We start from the raw sequence: 21,646 nt of genomic DNA, 5'->3' as shown, positions 1-21,646 counted from the left end.
ATTATAAACCACTAAGCTTTTACTCAGTGAAAAGGCTGTGAGCTTCTCAGTGTGCTTAAAAATAAAAATGTTGTTATCTTTGCCTTTAATATGCCATTACTACATCTCAAACCGTTACACATTACCTGTTCAGCTCAAAACTAAGATCAGGTAATGTATTATTTACATAATTAACCTTTGATCATTTATGAATATGGTAACTTCACACCACTATTGCACCAAGACTGACAGGTCATTCAGAATGAAGCCTCAGGTGAAGATGTTTTTTTGCAAAACCCACTGTCATCAGGATAGGCACCTGTGCCAGGCCTCACTGCCATCTAACTCATCTCTGCAGATCCAATAGCAACACTGGCATGATTTGACTGACATTTTACATTACCAGGATAACCAGCTACATCAGGCATGGGAGAGGTCAAAGTCAGGCAGCATGACTGCCAGTCTCTCATCAAAATTGGCATTCCCACAGAGCTATCATGGTCCAAAATAAATACGTATCATGCAGGTATTATTTTAGGAAATAATGTTAAACATGATAATGTGTAGCTTCCAAATAAGATCAGGAAATGAAGCAGCTGCTATGCAGAAATTCAACTACAGAGACTAAATACATCTCATCTTGTGTGGGGTACTACAAAAATTTAATTTTGGGCATTTGTTTTTTTGTGTAGGTTTTTTTTAAGCTTTTTTGATAACACTTTTAGCAATTATTTTCTTTCAATTAGCATGCATTTGCAAATGCAACAGAGGACTACAGATAGCAACTGTTTGCTCCACATCAACCAAGCTGCCAGTCAAATGAGCTATCAGATTTTATATCATCTTATTGACCCAAGGAGATATGAACACAAATTGTGCTCAAACTGGAGAGAGACAAGAATTAGCTTCTGTACTAAGTACAAAGGACAATGTTGAGACAATGACAAACAGTTGTTAACAGACGTGATTTATTATAGGCTCTCAGTCACTGCTGTTGGGATGGTGATGGGGAAAATCTTGACAATAATAAGAACACTCCACTCAGAAATAATGTTTTGGGGTGTATTTACCATCCATTTGTCTGAGGATAGTATAGCACAAAGAAAACAGAAGAAAGGCATCTCTACAAGTTCTTGTTTAGGATCAGATCTAAGAATCTGGTTTTACTACAGAGAAGAAAAATCAGTCAGACAAGAACCAGACAAAATATAAAAATACAGATGAAAATCCGTATGTTGCACAAGCATCAGTGTTGCTGAACTAGCTGAAGATCAAGGATGCAGTTCTACAAGATGGTCTGAGCAAAGTTACCTGTTTAACACTGCTAAATCAGGTCTCCTCAAGCTATTAGAAATGGCACAAGATTACGCCAAAACACAGGACATTATGTGCTGGATAAGTGAGCTCATTGGCTTGGTGATCATACAACTGTTAGTTTGGTACTAGAGGAACACCATGGCTGGAAGGTAGGAAGAAGACCAGAGAAAAGCAAAACCTCAGCATTTGAGTAGCAGAGGGCTGCCATCTCCACAGCTGTCTTATGAAGCCACAGGACATTCCTCGTAACAGATCTCCCTAATGGAGCTGGCTGCATGGTCAGAGTGCTAGTGTCCATTCCAAGGAGAAGGCAGGCATGCACAGCCCAGACACACTGTCATATTCAGACAGTGAAACCATGTTCCAAACCAGCCACTGAAAGAGGCAGTCCCCATCATCCCTCTTCATTCACATCCACCCACAGATGCCTCAACCACATCCTCACACTGGGCTGACAAGATTGAGGAAATGACTCAGGGCAAAGCTTTTCCTTTTTCCCCCCTAGCTCAGCTTTAGTCCCTTTCAGTTCCCTATCTGGTTCGTCATGCAGCCTCAAATTCACACAGGGAAAACCAAGGCAGGAATGAACAACCGGACAGAAACACCCACACTTGTCAGGACCAATTTAAATTGCCTGCTGAAATACAGTGAAAGCACACCAAAACTATCACACACTTGCTTAGCTCATCTTAAATTTAAGGGCTCATCCACACTGTGACATAAGAAAGTAAGGACAAGTACAACTTCATAATATAACACAGGATCACTTTATTTCACTCTAAAGTAATTATTTCTAATGGCTATACTCTGCTCCAGACACAGCTAAGAGATAGGAAATACAGCCCTTCTCCATACTGCCACTATCTTCCCAAGTGATGTGTTTTACTGAATCCGAAGGCAAAAGTTACCTCTGCCTTGACTGAACCTTGTTATTTGGCATAACTTTTATTGGCAAGTTACATTCAGAATGGGCCAGGCTAGGTAATGATGAGCTTCACTATGTGCAACAGATGCAACAAATGAAGCAGGAAGTGCACTACTCCACACATTGCTCGCTACCACCACTAGACAGGAACACCGGGTCTCTCTGGAGCACAAAACATAATACAAGTCCACGCCTCATCACCATGTTATTCCAAGCCCTGTAATTGGATTGGACACCATAAAAAAATGAATCCTACAAGGGCCTCTCCCTAAGTCAGTTACAGCTTCATTTGCCCATATTCACCACAAGCAAATTCAAAGAGGTTCTCAAACGCAAGGAAAAAAACATTCTTCACCATGAGAAAGACCAAATATTGGATGAGATTGCACAGAGACATAATGGAATCTACCTTGCAGGAAATATTCAAGACTATGCTTGACTGTGCCCTGGGTAACCTAATCTAAGGCCCTACTTGCAGCAGAAGCCTGGACCAGATGAGTTCCAGAAGCATATTTTTACCTATGCTTCTTTATAATTTGGTATTTCTACATACAGCTTTCTCTCCCTTTTCCATCATCCTTTCAAAATCCCATCTGAACTCCAAATATCCTGTTATGCTTTCAATAATCCTCTGTTGTCAGATGCATAAAATGACAGCAGTAGAGATATATTCACTTCTACAACTATTTTGTTTTTAAGTACAACTCTTCACACCTACCCAAATATAGATCTCAGTTTCATTTAAGAACTATCTTTAACATTAAAAAAATATTCTAAGAAAAAGCATTTATTTTTCCTTAATACTCCTAAATATTTCCTCTCATTCCACCGACTTAGCCTACAGAATGCAAAATTTCTGCAAAAAAGTTTTAAAGAACTAAATATTTATAGAGTATAGCACATATTGGCATGTATTTTTGGATAAGGAGATAATATTCTTGCTGCAGCCTCATATACTCAACAATTCTCAGAACAAAGTTCTTAAAATCCATAGAAGAACCCTTCAATGTTTTGTGAAGAGAGCTCTTACAAAATTATCCTAAATGAAAGCACCTCAATAAAACAAACTGAATTTCACAAAAGAAAAAAACAAAGCACTTAATAAAGAGATGTCAAAATGATCCACCAAGCACAGTACAAAGGTTTTGGCAAAGAAACAGAAGATAATGGACCCATCATTGTTGCACAATTCCACCCATAAGATTTATTTTTTTACCTGAAATTATTCTGTGTAAATTCATTACTGTATATACTGTTCATCAGTTTCATCACTAAAACAAGCGATGCCTTCTTATGTCTTATTTTCCTGAAGTAAAACTCTTGGTGAGTTTTACTCGCCAAGGACTTGGAGACTGCTCAATAGTTTTAACATTTTCAATAAACCAAGTAAGCCATGTACTATTATACTTCCTAATGAGGGAGGATAACTTGCAGTCTCTAAGCCATAAAATGTTTGGATCAGAGGTGCTTAGTAGCTTACCTGAAAAACAGCACATAGCATCGAGAATCTGACAAATACATAGATGTAAGTGTTTTAAATGTATTAAATTCTCATTAGTTTATGCTGACATCAGGTTCTATGGTTATTCTTTTTAAGCAGCCAAGGTGTCCATTAGTAGGTCAAACAGCTAAAGTCAATTGGCAAGTATTCTGCATTAAGATGACTCAACAGTATGAGGGATTTAACTTACCAAGTTGTGTGACTGTGGAAAAGCATATTTTGTGAGGACTTCAAATATATCTCTTCTACTGTGCCCTTCTTGTTTTAATGCAAACCGTAAATTTCTCATATCCTAAAACAAAGGCATTATCTTTTAAGAGGACTAAATCAGTAATACTTTTATCTAATGTACAAATGCTATATTATACACTAAATATGATTTAGAACCTGCTTCCACGACAACTCAGACTGTAGTGAATGTTCAGTTTTATTTCTTATCCCATAAAACAGAAGAGAGTGTAACAGTTCTACAAATAAAGCAGTATCACATTCTGTGTGGTGCAAAAGCTGCTTTGGCATAAAGCCATCAGAAGTGACACTATCTGATCCACTAAAGAGCCTCACGGGCTATTGAATGTTTGCAGGGTGGGAGTTACTCTATGTTTTCAAATTGAAAATTTGCCAATAAATTGTCTAGACTAGGCTATCCCTAGCTATTTGCTCATCACCAACATAAAAAATAAGCAATCTGCACATTAACTAAGAATCAAATGTGTGTACATACTTCATTAATGAGTCAAATAAAGGATCCTGAATTATCTATTAGGAACTCCCCTAAGACCACTGCTTCATGGCAATATAGGGGTTTTTTGAGAGATTAAGGAAACAGAGATAGCTGTTACATAAGCTTTTCACTGGCTTTGCATCTTACAAAACCCTTGTTTGAGGTGTTCTTCAAAGATTTAGGACTACAAAAAATTCCTCTTAGATTAAATAACGAAGCCATGCAGGAACAACGCCCTAAAACAAGACTACTGTGTAAAACCTTTTGTCACTCAGGGATTTAGAAAGGAAGCCCAAACTCTGTCCTTGCATGCAGAGAGGAGTTAAGTAGCCCTTTATACAAACGGTATTTCTCCCTCTAGTTCCAAAAAGCTCTTTTTAAATTCAGCTGTGAGGAACACGTAGTTTTTCATTCTTATAAATAGGTAAGTAGTGAGAAAGGGAATTGCTAGATTTCATTTCCTACTGAATCATTGAAAAGTCTTACTTTACAGGTTATATCTAATCCATAAGAGTTCTCTCCTCTGCTTGAAGCTCCTCCCATTTTTTCAATCCTTGAAATTACACCCAATGGAACATTCAATACCACAACTGGATCCTGCAAGAAAAGTTTGAGTAAGGAAAGGATTAACCTGAAGACTCAAGCAAAAATAGTCTTATGCATTCTAAAGCAGAAAGCAGACATTAAATACATACAGGAAGCAAAAGCGTGTTTCTGTATTTGAGTCTCCCTTCCTAACATGTCTGTACAGTCACTTTACAGCTTCGAACATCATCCAATTTAGGCTACAACAAAAATACTTCATGCTTGATACAGTATGCAGGGCAAAAAGATGGCAACACCCTAAAAGATGCCTTCTGCTGCTACATGCTTATGATTACCTCTGCTTGCTAAGATTGCTTTATTGATATATAAAGAAGAACAAAATGAAAAAGAGACTACTAGGTGAGTGAGCTGCAACCAGAAACACCTCAGTTCAATAGTCCAAAAACCTTATTTTAAAAATTCAACATATTATGAAACAGATAAAAAAAGCAATTTATTCTCTTTTATGTTGCTTCTTACTGAACACACTGCTACTCTCTCCACCCAGCTGAGGTTCTACTGATGAAAGTATTTTTCTTTCCAACAGCAAGCACAATCAAAATCTTGGTTAACTGATAGACATTTTAAGAACTATTGCACATCATTAGTTGCTGTCCTTGATCTATCACAGAGAAAGTATAAAGGGAACAGCTATGAAAAAGCTCCAACAGACAAAAGGTAAAGATATCAGCTCAGTTTAAGAAATTAAAATGTAATTTTACCAGGCAAATATCACACTTTACAACAAATTTCATTTCACACAACTTCCATTTTTTTATGTATTTCTCAGTTGCACAAAGGCAACTACTATTTAGTTACTACATAATTAAGATATGGTTATTAAAAACATTACAGACCATTTAAAGTGAAAAGACTCCCATGCAATTCCACCAGCATACATGTGCCAAAACTAAAACCAAATGAACTGGCCACAAAATAAACCAAAGGCAGTGGAGTTGCAGGGAAGGGGGTTTAAAGCCAACTCACCCCACAGTAGTACTTGGGGCATATTACTCACATTTTCCACACTTCTTAGGTACAGCCTGTAGTTTGTGATGTACACTCTTCCTTTAACAGGGCCATTAAATGGACACATATAAATAACATCCTTGTCTGTAAGAAATGCAGCATTTCTTAAAGATTGTGGAAAGAAAAAATCAGAGCTAAGGACAAGATATTTTAAGTAGCAGTAAAATAAAGGCAGCAGCACTTGCAAGAGCCACTGAGAGATAAACGAAATCACAACTCTAACTTTGCCCACTGGAGTTAAGAAAATGTGAAAGTTTCATACACTAAACTTTTTCAAATTAAATCAAGAGATCTCAGAAGCCTTCCTTAGTCACATTTGTGATCTCCTCTTTCTCAGCACTGTGTGGGAGAGGTCAGGACATAGAACAGAAAGTAAAATCAAGTCCTCTGCACTCACTGAACCTGTCAGTATCCCAGAACAAATACATTCTTCTGTTGATACCATTACATCTTTCAGTGCTCTGTAACCAATTCTGCATTAAAGTACATAGTTCAAGTTGTAAAGTGGTTAGGGAACTCACCATCCTTAAGAGAAACATTACATTTGAGGCAATCAAATCAAGCAGGGCCATCACTACTGTTTCAGCAAGGACAGTAACAAAACGAGCACTAACACATGCTACTCAAAAAGAAAGATTTAACCTAAGCAATGACAGTAAAGACTTCAATGAAGTACTACAACCAACCTATTTCTCCCTGTCCACCCAATTATTTAGCCCACTCTATTTACCACCCTTCTACAACAAGCGCCTTCCTCTGAGTGTGCTGCCCCAAAGCACAATAAGGATCATATCAAACATTCATCTTAGTCCCACACCCTCTCCCTCCTGCCTTCCCCACAACCTTCCTCATTAAAAACGTAAGTACTTCCTCTGAATCACCACTTGGGTTTCACCTCAGTCAATCTTATTTACAAATACCCCTAACAAATCCTCAGGCCGGGGGGAAGGATAAGCTTCACAAATAAAGACAGACCACTTGCAGTTGCATTCTGATACACAAACTTTCATGAGTGGAAGGCTCCATTCCGGGAAGAGCCTCCATCAAGTAAAAAACCACTGTAGACAATACATGAATCTTCCTTATGTTATAATATTACAGTATTTAAAGGCACAGTAGCTATGTGCATGCCATGTTGTCTCAAGGAAGCAGAAGATTGTAAGTAGAGTTCTCACAGTATGGGCTAAGGTCCCAAACTGACATACAAGGCATCAAGACATAGCATAGTGGGTGGCATTCTCAACTTCAGAAAGCTTGGATGGGATCTTGTCACTAGACACATGCTATTTATTTTGTAGATATAACACATCTTGACTTGTAAATTCTTTGCATTGAACGAACTACCATGTGTGGAAACCTAGATTTTAAAGATCTTAAAAAGTTACTTGTGATGAGTGATAAAAGTCCCTACTGCAATTACTTAAAAAAAAATCATGACATTTTAGCAAGACTTATGCCCACCCTCAGCCCAAACCAGTCCAAATTAGGAACAATCCAGTAAGATAAATGTAAATGCCTGACTCCTAAATATACACTGCACAATGGAGCTATACAGCTTTGTACCTGTAACTCTAGTCTCTCCTGGCAGACGAGGTATTTCTTCATTTTGCTCCCAGTTAGGTCCATCTTTTAGAGTCTAAAGGGAAGTACAATAGCACATCATATTTTATTTACACCTTCTTCAAGTTCCAGATTAAAAAAAAAAATCTTAAAGGTAATCTCTGCATGGGGAAGACTGGGTTTTTCCAGAGTAGAAACTGATAGACTGAACCAAAACAGGAACACACCGCTATCCTGAACTGCAACTATTAGACCAAAACATGCTTATGTTTCAGATCTGTTCAACCATTAAATGTTTTTCTCCTTCTAAAAGAACAGTTAACTATATTTGCATTAAATCAGAATTACATTTCTATACCACAAATTCACTGAAAATTTTGTATGCTGGGCCTGGAAGAACAAACCAACTGAAATCACTTAAGCAACGTGCTCACAACTATTACACACAATCTACTCATTTGGGACTTTTCCACATTCAGTAGTTTTTAAGAATGATGAAGAGAAAACAATCTTTGCTTTTGAACAAATTTTTTAAAAGCCAAATAAAACCTCGGTTCCCAGTTCCTTGCACACAGGTTACATTTTCTTCAGCCAAGCAGCATCAAAAAGCAGAGGGTATTGCTTTAATGTATTTCCCACTACAGAAGAACATTTTAAAACTGAGCCAGCCACACAACTAGATAGAACTTATCAGCTGCAGCACAGAATCTTTCTGCACCAAAGTGCCAAAAAATTTTCAAGAAAGCCACAGTACATCTCAATGTGGAAAGCAAGTATAAAAGTTAATTTGACTTGATTTCAAGAAGGCTCTCTTAACTTGTGATACAGAGAATATTTCACTCATCCACTCTGAAAGTTATTTAAATAAACTCAGTTAGCTGCATGAGCATTTTAGAAGTACATGTATTCAAAAAGTATTTCAAATACTCATTTTTCTACCCAAATATGGAAGATAATGATCTCTGAGACCCCTCACATAAAACTCATGCAAAAAGTTACTTACCCTTTTACTTGAGGAACTCTCCAGGGAGTTTGAATTATATTTAGGTGTTGATGATGAGGCCATACCGGGTATCTGATGAAAAATCACAAATTGGAAACTTAAAATTCCTCCTGGACTACATTCTATTAACAGAAGAGATTCAGATGTTACAGGTCCACAGGTAAACATGAGAAGCTTCCAAGAATGTTTTGCAAGTAACTATTTTTTTTTTTTTTTAATTACACAATGTCTTGTAATTGAAGGTCACTGTTTCAAAGCATCCAAATCTAACATGAAATTCATTACTAGCTCTGGGATTGTGTCTTATTATAAGGAATATTATGACTCAAGCTGTATTTTGGGATTCAGTTGTTTGAATGCTATTATTAGTTCAGTCAACGGACATTAGAATGCTTGTTTTAAGTGACAGGATACATATACTATATGAAATGTAACCTACTTGAGGCATTTGTACCAAGACTTTAATTTAGGAAAACAGGAACAAACAATAAAATTATTGCAAAGCACTTATAATCACAAGCATGTCAATGTACTCAAGTGTTTCAAGAAACTTGAAAGAAAAAAAAAAAAGAGAGAAGGAAAAAGCAGGAGTTCCACAGTACTGTCTACATCCAAAAACAATTCCCCCTTTCCTAAACCGAAACTTCAGTTAGCACACCAGAAGGGGGAGTGTCCAGCCTTCTAGTATGAACAACCTTGATAGGTTTAAAGGAAAAGGATATTCTATTATTTTTTTTTTTAATGGTATTGATTGAAGACAGAACTGCGTGATAAAGCATTAATCTTCTTAATAATTTCTTGACATTGTATAGGGATCTCTAGAACAAACATTAGGAAAACACTCTTATTTTAAGTTACTCAAAACTGTAACTTTGTACTGAATTACATTTCCTTTTCACTAGTCACACACCCCTTCTTCAAGCCGAGCTGACATCCACCAGCAATCTTGATGAGTTTTTGTTAGGTTCCTTGCACAGGGTGTGTGTGATTACTGATCACATAACCTTCGTTTCTGTTCCATAATGAAACATTGTAGCCTTATGCACAGCGGAAAATCAGCCCCTGCTCCTGCACAACAGCGGGGTCACAGTGACTGTCACAGGCCCACTCAAGTGACAGCAGGAGATTAAAATGCAAGATCCAAAACACTCTGAAGTTACTGTAACAATACAGGAATGTGTCTGTGCAGGGAAGCAGGTGGAAAACCACGACCTGAAGTTCTACATGTTTTTTACCTCCTTACAGTCTTCCATATCTCATACAGAAAACACAGAAAACCTGACATTGTGTTTAAAATGGTAATATTCAGTGATACAGCTTAGCAGTAGGAAAAAATCACACCCCCTCTGGGAAAAATAAAGAAACAAAAAACTTAAAAACAAAAAAACCCAAACCACAACAGACAGTAATAAAAAAAGGAACCCACATTAAATTAAAAAATTAAGACAAATGCTTTTGAATGCTACAGAGCCTGTGTGATCCTGTCACACAGAGGGAGGTGTGACTTCCTCTCTGGGTCTCCTGCAGTCTCAGCCTTCTCCAAACACTGAAACAAAGGGGTTCTGAACTAATTTTAGAGCAATGCCAATGATTAAAAAAAAGCTACTCTTAATCAACATTAAATCATTGTTCTTTCAAACTACTCTCCACAGAAAAGCTACTGCAACACTGGAAACTAGTGTTTTTACTATAAAACTTGGAAGATTAAGAGAAGATATTTTCAGTTTTTCCTTCCTTGCAATATCTTACACACTATAAAACTTATGGTAGATTTAACTTTTTCTACGTAGTTAGGTTAATTTGTGAACATCCAGTACTTGTTCAGATGACTTTCCTTAATTTATAGAAGCTTAAGTTTTCTAATAACCAGAGACAAAAGGTGTATTTACTCAAACTGGTTTCAAAATGTTTTCCACAAGAACTGGTTTTTTATTCATATTTTAACTGAGAAATACCAGTTGAAACAAAGAGACAAAGGCACAGCAGCCCCAGCTTTTCTAAATCAGCATAGAAAGTGGTTTTAACTAGAGCTCCCAAATTTAAAGCAAAGCTGTAACAACCACGAGAGACATGTGAGCATAAACAAGCCCTAGAAAAGTGATTTTTAGAAGATGCAGCAACTCGGATAGATCTGCACCGCTAAATGGCTGTTTTGACTGCAGCAGGTACACAGGCACACCCAAGCTGTTGATCTTGCACCCACAGCTACTCCACCAGCAAAGCCAAAGACAGAGAAGCTTCAGCAAAGGTCACACAAGCCCACGCAGACCCCAGACATTCACCTTAGTGCCAACACATGCAACAAAAAAGCTAGTTTAGAGGTTCCTCATGGCTTTCAATACTACCTCCAACGGTAGTGCACTGCTGCTCACAGAGGCAACAGAAGGAATTGTTTCCAAAGCCTTCTACGCCCCTCCTTGCTTTCTGTATTACTTCATCCCTCACAACACATACGCTGTTTTGGGTGAACTGTAGCCATGAGGTGAGTTAAGATTCTGAAGTAACCATCTGACTCCAGTACAACGGCTCTAACTTGTCCAAACCTCAGTGTGAAGTAAAAGGAATAAGCTGAGCTCTACCATTTTAGGTTCTTAGAAAAATTCCTCCACAGAAGCCAACAGCACAGGAGGACAGAGCTTGTCTCCCCCTCCATGCTGTGACCCCACTAGGCCACTTCAAACAGACAATGGTCTGTGCAGCTCTTCAGCAGACCTCTGCATGCTTCTCTGCATATGCAAGTTTACTTTGTGTAAAATTTCCCCAACTGTCCACAAGACTGATTTCTTTAAACATAATTTACAGTGAAAACAAATTTACTCATTAACTTCAGTTTCTATACAATATTTAATTATAGAATTACGACCAGCTACTGTTCCATTTCAACACTTCAGTGATGCAAACTGGACTTACTCAGGGCTAAGCTGAATAAATACATATTGAAGGTAAGAGGTTACCTGTCAGATTTTTTAAAATTCATCAAGCATTTTCACTAAAATTAATGCAAGTTATTTCATCAGTACATAAGTGGATTATTTCAATGCTATCTAAATTATGCTCTGAAATCTAATCACACATTTAAAATTGCAATACTAATAAGCACATTTATAACCACACATTTCCCTGATTTCTAGAGGTAAACTACAGTCAACTAATTAAATGTAATATTATATACATCCATTAGCACTTAGAACTGTGTCCACTTTCAGACAGTCCAAGACAGGTGCTGAAAAACTGTAGCAAGTTCAGCCAGACACCAAGTGGACCAGGACCTGAAGCACCTGTCCTATAACAACAGGCTGAGGGAGGTGGGAATCACTCTGCCTGGAGACAGCTTCAGCAGGACCTCACAGCTGCCCCCCAGCACCTTTGAGGTGGTTACTGAGAAGACAGAGCAAGTGTTCACAGAGTGGTGAGTGATGAGAGGACAAGACAACAGAAACAGAAACAAACTAGATTCCAGCTTGATTAAAGGGGATGGGAAGGGGGAAAGAGAACGAAAACCAAACTACTTTTGCACCCTAAGGGCAATGAGGCAGTGAAAACAGAGCCCAGGGAAGTTGCAGTCTCTACGCTCAGAGGTTTTTAAGATCCAGCTGAAAAAGCCTTGAGCAACCAGGTCTGATCTTGCTTTGAGAGCAAGGGGTTGAACTAGAGACCTCCTAAAGTCCCTGCCAAGCTGAATCACTCTATGATTGTGTGATCTTCAGGCAACAGAAACTATTAAGTTTTCATTTAAAAGTACCCACCGAACAAGGACACACCCTTAAAGAAGTGGATTCCTCTATATCAAAAGAGCAAACAAGTTTTCAAAAACATTTAAAAATAGCACGAAATATTTCCTTTAATAATATTATTTCTTTTTCTGTCCAACTGTAGAAGCAGCTTCTGGCAACCTCCCATAGTAATACTGCCATGAACAATTCAAAAACACACTCCATCAGAGTCTTAAAATAGCTACAACTTTCTCATTATCATGGAGCAGCAGTAGTCCTTCCACATAGGGAAAAATCTTGCAAGTAGTTTTCCACTGCCAAGATGTTTTATTCCCCAGTCTCACCCATATGTACTTCTATACAGAAAAATAAAAAACCTCATGCTTTTTCAGCAGCTGAACAGAAGCACAACTATGCTGCAAATTTAAAACAAATCAGACAACTTTGTTTGTGATATTCTGCAGCTATAAACAGTTGAACATTCTTCCCTGAATATAAAATAGCACGGTGACAAAGCAATTTTACTGGATTTAACTTGAACTAATAAACAAAGCTTTGTTAAAGTTACCAGAACTTAATATAGTAACACTACCAAGAAATGTAGGCTCCAATGAGCTTACAACAACAATTAAACTACTTAGGATCTGTATTTTCATTAAAGATTATATTTATACTTGTACTTCCTAGGATTCATGGGAATGGAGGCACAACAACATTCGAAAGGGTAGACACTGAAGGGCAGATTTTAAGTAGTCAATTCAAGGATCCTATCTGCTTTTTATGAATAAATGTCAACAGAGAGAAAAATATTCCCACACAGAATATCTAAATAAACTTTACAGTAATTTTAAAAGCTTTTGAGTGTTAAGAAATCTGAAGTGACCAGCTACTCTGTCCTTAAGGTTCATTACTGCCAACAGGTTAGAGGATGCATGCAGTGCAGCTCTTTAGCACCATGACTCTAATATCCATGAATTAAACAACCATGTTTAGATTGGCAACAGCCTAGTGAAACTAGTTCTTATTTTTTATGATCTAGGAACAAATTAAAGCTCATCTGACATTTTACTGGTCCTTTTAAAGTTTCATCTTCACACTAGAATCCCACCAAGTAATTTGTAACTACTGTGTAACTGAGACATGCTTGTATCAACTTAAAATCTTTACATCTACAGAGAACTAGTTTGTGCCCACGCACCACATAATCTACATCTGCCACAGGATTACTACCACAAACATCTGAGATCAGGTAAATTGTATGAAGTAAAGGGTGATCACCACTTTCCAGGTATTTAATATTTTTAATCATCCATCAGTGGATTAAAACTTAGGGAAAAAAACGCCTTGAAATTTTACCTCTATCAATCATTTGGAGCAACAACAATTCTGATAACTCTTAATGGAAAACAAAATTTTTAACTTTGGATAGTCTGTAATGTGCATTATGTTAATATGGAAAGATTAAGGAAATTAAACTGCTAAATTACCATACACAAAAAATGTTTACAGAATATATTCAGTAAGAGGTAAATAGGATGAAAAGACATAGTGACACATATTATAACTGAAACAGTTATTTTGTGTGTGTGGATATAGATACACAAAAGATTATAAGGGCAATTGTAAAAGCATGAGAAATTATTTGCTTTTGCCAGAATCAGATTAATCAATATGTTGAAAATTAACAACAAAAAGTTCAACTGAACATTTTCTAGAAGCATGCCCATTTCTGTCACACACCAATAGCCATGACAGAATAATGCCAAAGTTCTCAGTCTTGCTCCAGGTCATGACTTGTGCAAGAACAAAAAAATGTGGGCATCTTCAAGGTCTCTCCTGAAAGTATATTTACAAAATTTACTAAGCCCCTTCATCTGTTCTCACAGAAGTTCAGAAAACAATTATAGCCCTAAAAAGAGTTACAATTACACAACAATGAAAAAATTAACCCATTGCCCTGATCACTTTCAAGATCTGCAAGGCATCTGCCAGTCTAGATAAAAAATGAGGTTATTTTCACAGTTAGACCTGATGCCAAATAAGGAATTATTTCAAAGAGAAGAAAAATAGTATTATATTAGTAAATAATTTTTCACTGTCTTTGAGAGATAAGGGTAGCTAATGCAGGTATACAGAAAAAGTTGCTTGTACGCTCATTTAAACAGAAGATGCAAAAAAAGAAAAAGCAGACTTATAATGACAAGGTATGCTGGTGTTACACAAAGATTGGAGAGTTTTATTTGGTACAGTAGCAACCCACAGAGCCTGTATGAATATATTGCCTTGTGTTTTCCATTAAAAAAGCATAAAATTCAAAGTCCTGAAAACAAAACCACATCTGTTAGCACCACAACTGCACAGAAGAGATAACACATAATACATAGGTTTTCAGAAATAACATAAAATAGAGCAGAACTCTAGGAATTTCTCACTAAAATAGTAGCAAAATTAAGCTAGGAAAACCATGAAGGGAGAAGAAAAAGTATTTCATTCTAAGTACTAAGAAGAAAGGAACAAATTCCTTAAAAAAAAACAAAACTAAACACATCGAAAAGTAAGAGTACTGAAGGGTCAAGCCAACAGCAACATCTAAATTGTATCAGAACATCACTGGAATAAGCATCAGCATCTTTAATACCAGAAAATGAGCATTTAACATAAATTCAAGAGTAGTCATTCATCTCATTAAAGGTTAACAACATTTCAGAATTAGGTATAAAGTTATACAGGTGTACAAAAGTCATAATAAAGATCTACAGCAATGAGGGCAGTTTTTCAAACACCAGCTGTCCCCAACCAAATAGCACCAATCAACCAAAAAGAAACACAGCAAGACCAAAATGCCACAACAAACTGCTCATGTCCATGGAAATAAATGCATCCCTCTCACGCTCATTTAATCAGCCATATTTTAGCACAAAGGAACTACACTCAATAACAGAAAGAACAACAACAAAAAAATAGAAGTCTCCAAAGTTTAACAAAGCTACAAATAATTAACAGCATAAGGCAGAGCATTCTGGTTTCAAAGTTAAAATAAAACCCACCCAAAAAACCACACCATAGAAATACTTCCCTACATTTATTTACAAAGGAAATTTAAATATATAAATATATATATATATATATAAAAACTTCCTTCAACAGTGAAAGATACCAATTCAATGGGGGGTTTAGAAACAAAACTTTTTTTTTTTTTCAATAATGATGTGGGTCATGCTCTCTAACCTAGTACCTTTAGACTATTTAACTAAAAAACAGATTTTAAAAGTCATGCAGTACTGACATCAAAAACTGATGTTGCCCAGAGCAACATCAATTCAGACAACATAGTTACCTGTATGTAATTGTGGCCAGTAATTACCTGTCACCTGTTATGCAACTGATGGCAAACAGAAGGAAAGGAAAACCAACTTAAGTGTGAGGTTTAAGTATCATTTAAACAGGAAAAGGAAGAGGCTCTATTAAACCACATTTATGATTTCTTATCATCAGAGTTCAAAGGCAAATCATACCTTTGATGTACACCAACAGACCATCTTTGCACATGAAGTCATAAGCTTTACTTGCATTTATTCCACAGTGGAACTTTGGAGTCAACATGGATAGCTAGATTATGGCATCTCCTATTTCTTCTTTACCATGACAGTTACAGCGTGTAAAATCCTTCCAGGTGTGACCTCTCAGTAACGCAATCTGCAGCCCTTACCTTTCCTCAGGTGCATCCTCATGATTCTACCGATCTGAGACTGGATTATGCCACTAGTGGCTGTTCTACCTTGACATCTAACATATATTCCCCATTCATGTGTACTTACTAAATCCACATTTTCCAGGGAAACCATATGAGCTTTTAAGTCTCTTTGAAAGCTGCCTCAATTCAAGCCATAAGTGGAACACAGGAAGCATGCCAGCAGCACAAGCTCCATGGGATATGTGCATGTAGAATGGATACTAGTGTTTGCAAAGAATCAGAAACACTCCCTCTCCCTGCAAAAGCATTCCCTAATGTGCCCTGTAGTTGAAAGGGCAAGACATTGTCCCCAGAGGACTCAATATTAAGAAGTGCAAATGAACACAAGTTCTCAACAGCCAAGTGAGTGCTAATTCAGCAAACAAATTAGAAGTGCACCAGCTGCCTGCCCACTCCTATTTCATAGGCTCACTGCATCAGGTATTTCTGAAGACATTGGAAAGAAGACCTTGCACTGACAAAAAAAGAATATCCTGGCTATAAAGTTCTACAAATAGTAGCAAGTAGCAACAGCTTAGCAGAAAGCCTGACAAATACATTCTCAGTGCCACCAGGTCCTATGCATTTCTATGATAATGATTCTTTTAAAAAAAAAAAAAAAAAAGCTTGTACATGGAAGCCAGGTATTGAATAAGTAATACCTGGAAGGAGTAAAAAATCTTCAGTTGTGTCTTTATTGATATTTCTACTGCCTTCATTTCAGTTTTCTTTCACTGTCTTGACTTCTCATGGAATTTGACTCCCATCCTATTTTAAAGTAAATCACAACTTCTGACAAGACCTAACATGAAAGTTTATAACTTTAGTTTTCTAATTATCAACCCAATTGCTTCCTTCTCTGAAATTGTATTGTAGCTTAGAATTCTATCCCTGGCTTTTATCCTGTCTAGCTTCCTTTTAAAAGAATTACAAGCTCTCTCTCGGAGCTCATACATGAGGACACACACCATCACAGGCACTAAGTAACTTATGATCTGTTAGATATTTCTCATGCTTTATATCACAGTAACAAGGAAAAGCAACACCCATTTTAGTGGTAATAAATAGAATTATTTCCTTAGGCCTGTTTCCTAGAAATCATCAGGGGACTACTCCTTGTAATTTATGCTAACAATTATTTCTGTCCACTTGTGCTTGCTTGTCGTTTCTCCTGTATTTGTTCTATGCATAATATCTTTCTCTTGTCATGATTATCTTTTTTCCTCTCTTTTTCTTAATATTTACTCTGGTAAATGAGTTCTAAAGTGCAGGTTTAGTCATGTGAGCAGATCAAAGTCAGTAGCAGTTTTCCCTCTATGCATGTAGCCGTGTACAGCAAGTAGCTGTTAAATTCAGCTAGATTAGGTGGCATGACAGAAGTGAGAGGGTTTTTTTAGGATCCAGTTGTCACATTACTTCTAGAATCAGCATTACATCTGTAGGAAACCTATGCCTGAAGGCTGATCTGTGGCTTTCTAAACCCACCCAGTCTATTTTCTCTACTCTGCATCGCCTGCAGGGAATGTATACCTCCCACATTGTCAGAAGCTGATGTGGTTGACAGGAAAGCCTATGGGAGAGCAAATACAGCTTCAAAGTTTTCTATTAAGAGAGCCTTCAGTTGCTCTCTGCTCATTCTTCTTGAAAGATATCCCCTTAGGCCACCGGAGTTCTATTGCTAAAGATTTAACTGATGATTCCACAAGAGAAATGGGAATTGTATCTGTTATACAGTGATATACTGTATTTAAAAAAATGACACTGTAATGGTTAAAATGACATCCCCCACTCAGGCTTTCTTCCAACTTTCCTTTGAGAACATGTTCAACAGATGCATCAGACTCATCTTTAATCTGCTGTTTAGTTCCTTCTCCTGCCACATGAATTGCTTCTCTGAATACACACAATACCACTGAGAAAGTACCATTCTGAGTTTATTTCTGTCTAAAAAGAAGTAGAATAAGGATTACAATGAAGTCATCTACAAACTGTTCTTTGCTTCAGACCCTAAGAAGGGGCAGACTGGGACTATCCTGTTTAAGCCATTGGTGGGGCAGCACCACACTTTTGGGTGCTCTTTCAAGTAACAGAGAGGTACTTTGCTGGGCACGGAGGTTTGATACTTCTGTATTCCTGATCTAGCTCTGTACGTTATGCGTGAATGGGTCCAGTCACATCACAGGGCATACAGCTTTTCCATTCCCTACATGCAACAACCCAACAAAGAGGCTGCACACCAATTACTTAGAATTTGTTGACAAACACACACCCTATCTTACACAAGTGTAGCCCAGTCTACTTGAAAACACTTACTTCTTATTTCCCTTGCTCAGAAGCCTCCAAGTTTAATAAGTCATTTCAGTTGTAGAAAATAGAGACATCCACTTCAGTGTGAGAAGAGAAGACAGCACTGTGTTCATTCCTTCAACATCCAAATAACATTTCACTTTCCTGCTGTAGCTGGCCCCTGACAAGAATGGAACAGGTAGGAAGACATTGTTAGCACTGCCAGAGTATTTCAATTGCCACGACTTTTAAAAAAACCCAACAACTTCAGAAAGGAAGCAAAACCACAAAATAGTTGCTACAGAAACATTCTGGAAAAAGGAAACAAACAGTACTGGTTCTTATTTTTTAGCTTGTGTCAGGAGGTTTTTGCATCAAGCAGATGGGATTTAGAACTTTCTCTTCTAAAAACTTAAAGACACAGTTTTGAAATACTTCTAATATGCAAATCTTATGTAGACTTTTAAGTGTGCTTATGCTCCCCACACACATTTGGGCATCTTACTATACACAGTTAAGCATTTCCTCTCTCATCTGTTCCCAAAGAATACTGCCATTTGTTTGTTTCTTTTCCCAAATACATTCAGGAATGACTTTCATACAAAAGCTGCTGTGTAACTTGGCTAAGTCAGAAAGAACAGGCCATGAAAAATAACTGATTTTTGCATTAATCAAGTTCTTAGGAAGATGAGTATGCTGTCTCCTTTAAAAGGACACACACCATATTAAAGATTTACAGTTACTTCTCATTAAATTAGTCTTGTAATCTAAATTAACTATGGTTAGTTAACACTGTAACTCTACACATCAGGAAAACATTAACACTGGAGTTTGCTCAACCTCAATGATGCTACAAGCATCACTGCTTTTCAGCAACTGCTTCTTCTGGAAGTTTCCTTCTGACCAAGCAAAAAAAGACACAGCACAAAAAGGGAAAGTTCTGCATTTTATTGAGAGCACCTCTATCTCTCACCTCGAGATGTTTTTCACACAATGAAGATACACACAGTCCAAAATGTTCTGATTTTTAACCACCTTAACTACAAATTAACATTAAAAGAAAACTATAGCAGGGAAGAGTTTCTGGTTTTACAGGGTGCTAATCCTTCACCGTGACATTTCTGCCTTTCAAATCTGGTTAATGCTGAACAAATATATGACTACTAGCAAGCAATGAGCACAATACTGCCCCAAAATAGGTAATTATGCAAAACAGCCAAGGCACTTTTTAAACATACCTAGTTCTGATTAGTACCCATCATGACAAGTCATTCTACAGGACTATTGCAAAACAACATCTACACACATTTTAAAACCTGAAGTTGCCTATGTTGCTTTCTGTAGTACCAAGAAAAATGGGGCTGTGAAAAGAAAAAAGGTAACACCCTTCTTAACAGTCTTCATTACATGCATGCCTGAAAAAAACACAATGCAAAACCAAAACAAATACACGAACCAACCAATCACCACCAACCATACAATGCAGGAATTATGCTTTTTGACTGCCACAGTACAAAGACCACCTAGCAGAAACAGTTTATCACCTTCGAGAGTAATTTCTTGTCTAAATCACCTAAAAACGTTTGCTCTGAAACTGAAGGTTTCAGCTTTTCAGCCGTGAACGCTGAAAAAAGTCATGCTTCAGAATAAAATTTAAGCCAGTCAGAAGTTAATATTACAGTGGCTTCAAAGCCTGAACGCAAAATAACGAGCACTCAGTTATTTTCGTACGACAGGAGGCAACTTATTTTTTACAGGAAAGGTTAAAATCACAATTCAAAGCTGTCTTCGCTAAGCCGTGACGCTGTGCTCTGCACTTCAGCAGCGTCTCGGTTCCAGATGGATTCAGTACATCGGGGCGTGAGTCAGGAGAGGCCGGAGCCGAACAACAACAAACCCGAGCCCCCCCAGCCGAGCCCCCCCGGCCCCAGGGCCCCCCGGCCGCTCCGCCGCGGGCAGCCGCAGGTGACCCCCGGCAGGCCCGCCGGGGATGCGGGGCTCCCACACCACTCAGGGAGGCCCCTCACAAATGCCCCCAGCACCCTCCACGCCCCAGGCCAGCCGGCAGGCCAAGAGGCAGGCGGCGGGGGACGCGGGGTGCGCTGTGCCCCGAAGGAGCGGCTGCCCCAGAGGGAAGGCCCGGACTGGCAGCAGCCGGGGCGTACGGGGGGCCGGGAGGAAAGGAGCCGCGGCGCGGGGAGGGGCGGGGGGTGCGGGGCCGGGGGTGCGGGGCCGGGGGTGCGGGGCCGGGGCCAGGCCCCACGCAGACTCACCGCGACGCCGTCCCCGCCGCTGCCCGAGTGCGGCGCTCCCCGCCCCGCGCGCCCCGCGCGCCCGCCCCGCCGCCGGGCCGCGCCCCGCGGCATGCCGGGAGCTGTAGTCCTGGCGGCCCCGCGGCATGCCGGGAGCTGTAGTCCTGGCGGGCGGGGCGCTCGAGCCGGGCGGGAAAGGGGCGGGAACGAAAGAGGCGGGAACGAAAGAAAGAGGCGGCTCTGGCGGAGGGGCCGCGGGGCCCGGCGCCCCGCAGAGCTGCTACAGCACCTTCCCTCGGCCAGCAGAGCGTTCCTCAGCGAAACAGCCGGGAAAAAAAAAGCAGGGAAGGGAAGGAAAATGCGGGAGATGCGTCCAGGGCAAAGCAGATCGATGTGATCGATTGGTGGCCGTTCCTGACCAGAGACATCCCAGAGGCCCGAGCCTTCGGGCTGCTCCCTGCCCACAGATACAGAAGTGGTGACACCGGCGCCAGGGGGATTATTCGTGTTAAGAATAACAACAACAACAACAACAAAATCCCTTCCAGACCAGCCCATCGCCACAGTGCAAAGAGCAGCCGTGCACATCTGGAGGGCAAGGTGCTGGTTCAGTGACACTTGGCTGCCTGATGCTGTGTGCTTTCAGGGAAAGGGGATGTGTGGTACCATGGAATGTTTTTGACGTTGAAGAATTCTGAGTTAGGAAACAACTGTGTCCAGCGTCTCGGGTGGCGCGGCCAGCCCTAGTTTGGTCCGTGTCTGGGGGGACGGTGCCTCTCCCTGCTCTCAGGATCTGATACCACAGCAGAGCTGACCCCAGAAAAGAAATAAAGAAAATAATATAAAACAAAAGTAACCTTGGACTCCTTCATGCTCCCCAGTGACTGACCCTGACCTCGGCTCCAGCCGCGCCCAGCGCCTCACAGCAGCGCGGTGCCAGCGCTCGCTCCTTTGGGGGAAGGTTGTCCCCTGCCAGTTTGCCAGCCTCATACCAACAACCATCGCCTCAGCTTGTCCCTGTCTTCCTAAAAAAGTTTTT

The 21,646-nt window shown here is 39.2% G+C and overlaps 1 protein-coding gene across 4 annotated transcripts in view; it reads right to left on the bottom strand.

The window, feature by feature from the left end:
- Window positions 1–20,668, bottom strand: part of MTM1 (myotubularin 1) — a 43,302-nt gene extending 22,634 nt beyond the window's left edge. Inside the window, exons 1-7 of one of the 4 annotated variants that reach the window (XM_051630192.1) lie at window positions 20,629–20,668; window positions 18,383–18,536; window positions 8,624–8,695; window positions 7,624–7,696; window positions 6,050–6,144; window positions 4,933–5,043; window positions 3,913–4,014 (exon numbers count right to left, since the gene is read on the bottom strand). In XM_051630192.1, the coding sequence (XP_051486152.1) occupies window positions 3,913–4,014; window positions 4,933–5,043; window positions 6,050–6,144; window positions 7,624–7,696; window positions 8,624–8,686 (444 nt within the window). In that variant the 5' untranslated portion in view covers window positions 8,687–8,695; window positions 18,383–18,536; window positions 20,629–20,668. Of the gene's footprint in view, window positions 1–3,912; window positions 4,015–4,932; window positions 5,044–6,049; window positions 6,145–7,623; window positions 7,697–8,623; window positions 8,696–18,382; window positions 18,537–19,593; window positions 20,237–20,628 lie in introns of those variants that run through there. The other 3 variants (XM_051630193.1, XM_051630191.1, XM_051630194.1) reach the window with 3 other exon arrangements.
- Between the last annotated feature and the right edge of the window lie 978 nt (window positions 20,669–21,646).

The sequence above is a fragment of the Apus apus genome, chromosome 12 (assembly GCF_020740795.1).
Source record: "Apus apus isolate bApuApu2 chromosome 12, bApuApu2.pri.cur, whole genome shotgun sequence".
Lineage (NCBI taxonomy): Eukaryota > Metazoa > Chordata > Aves > Apodiformes > Apodidae > Apus > Apus apus.
The sequence above is the reverse complement of the archived record's forward strand: the minus strand, read 5'-3'. Positions and strand labels throughout refer to the sequence as shown.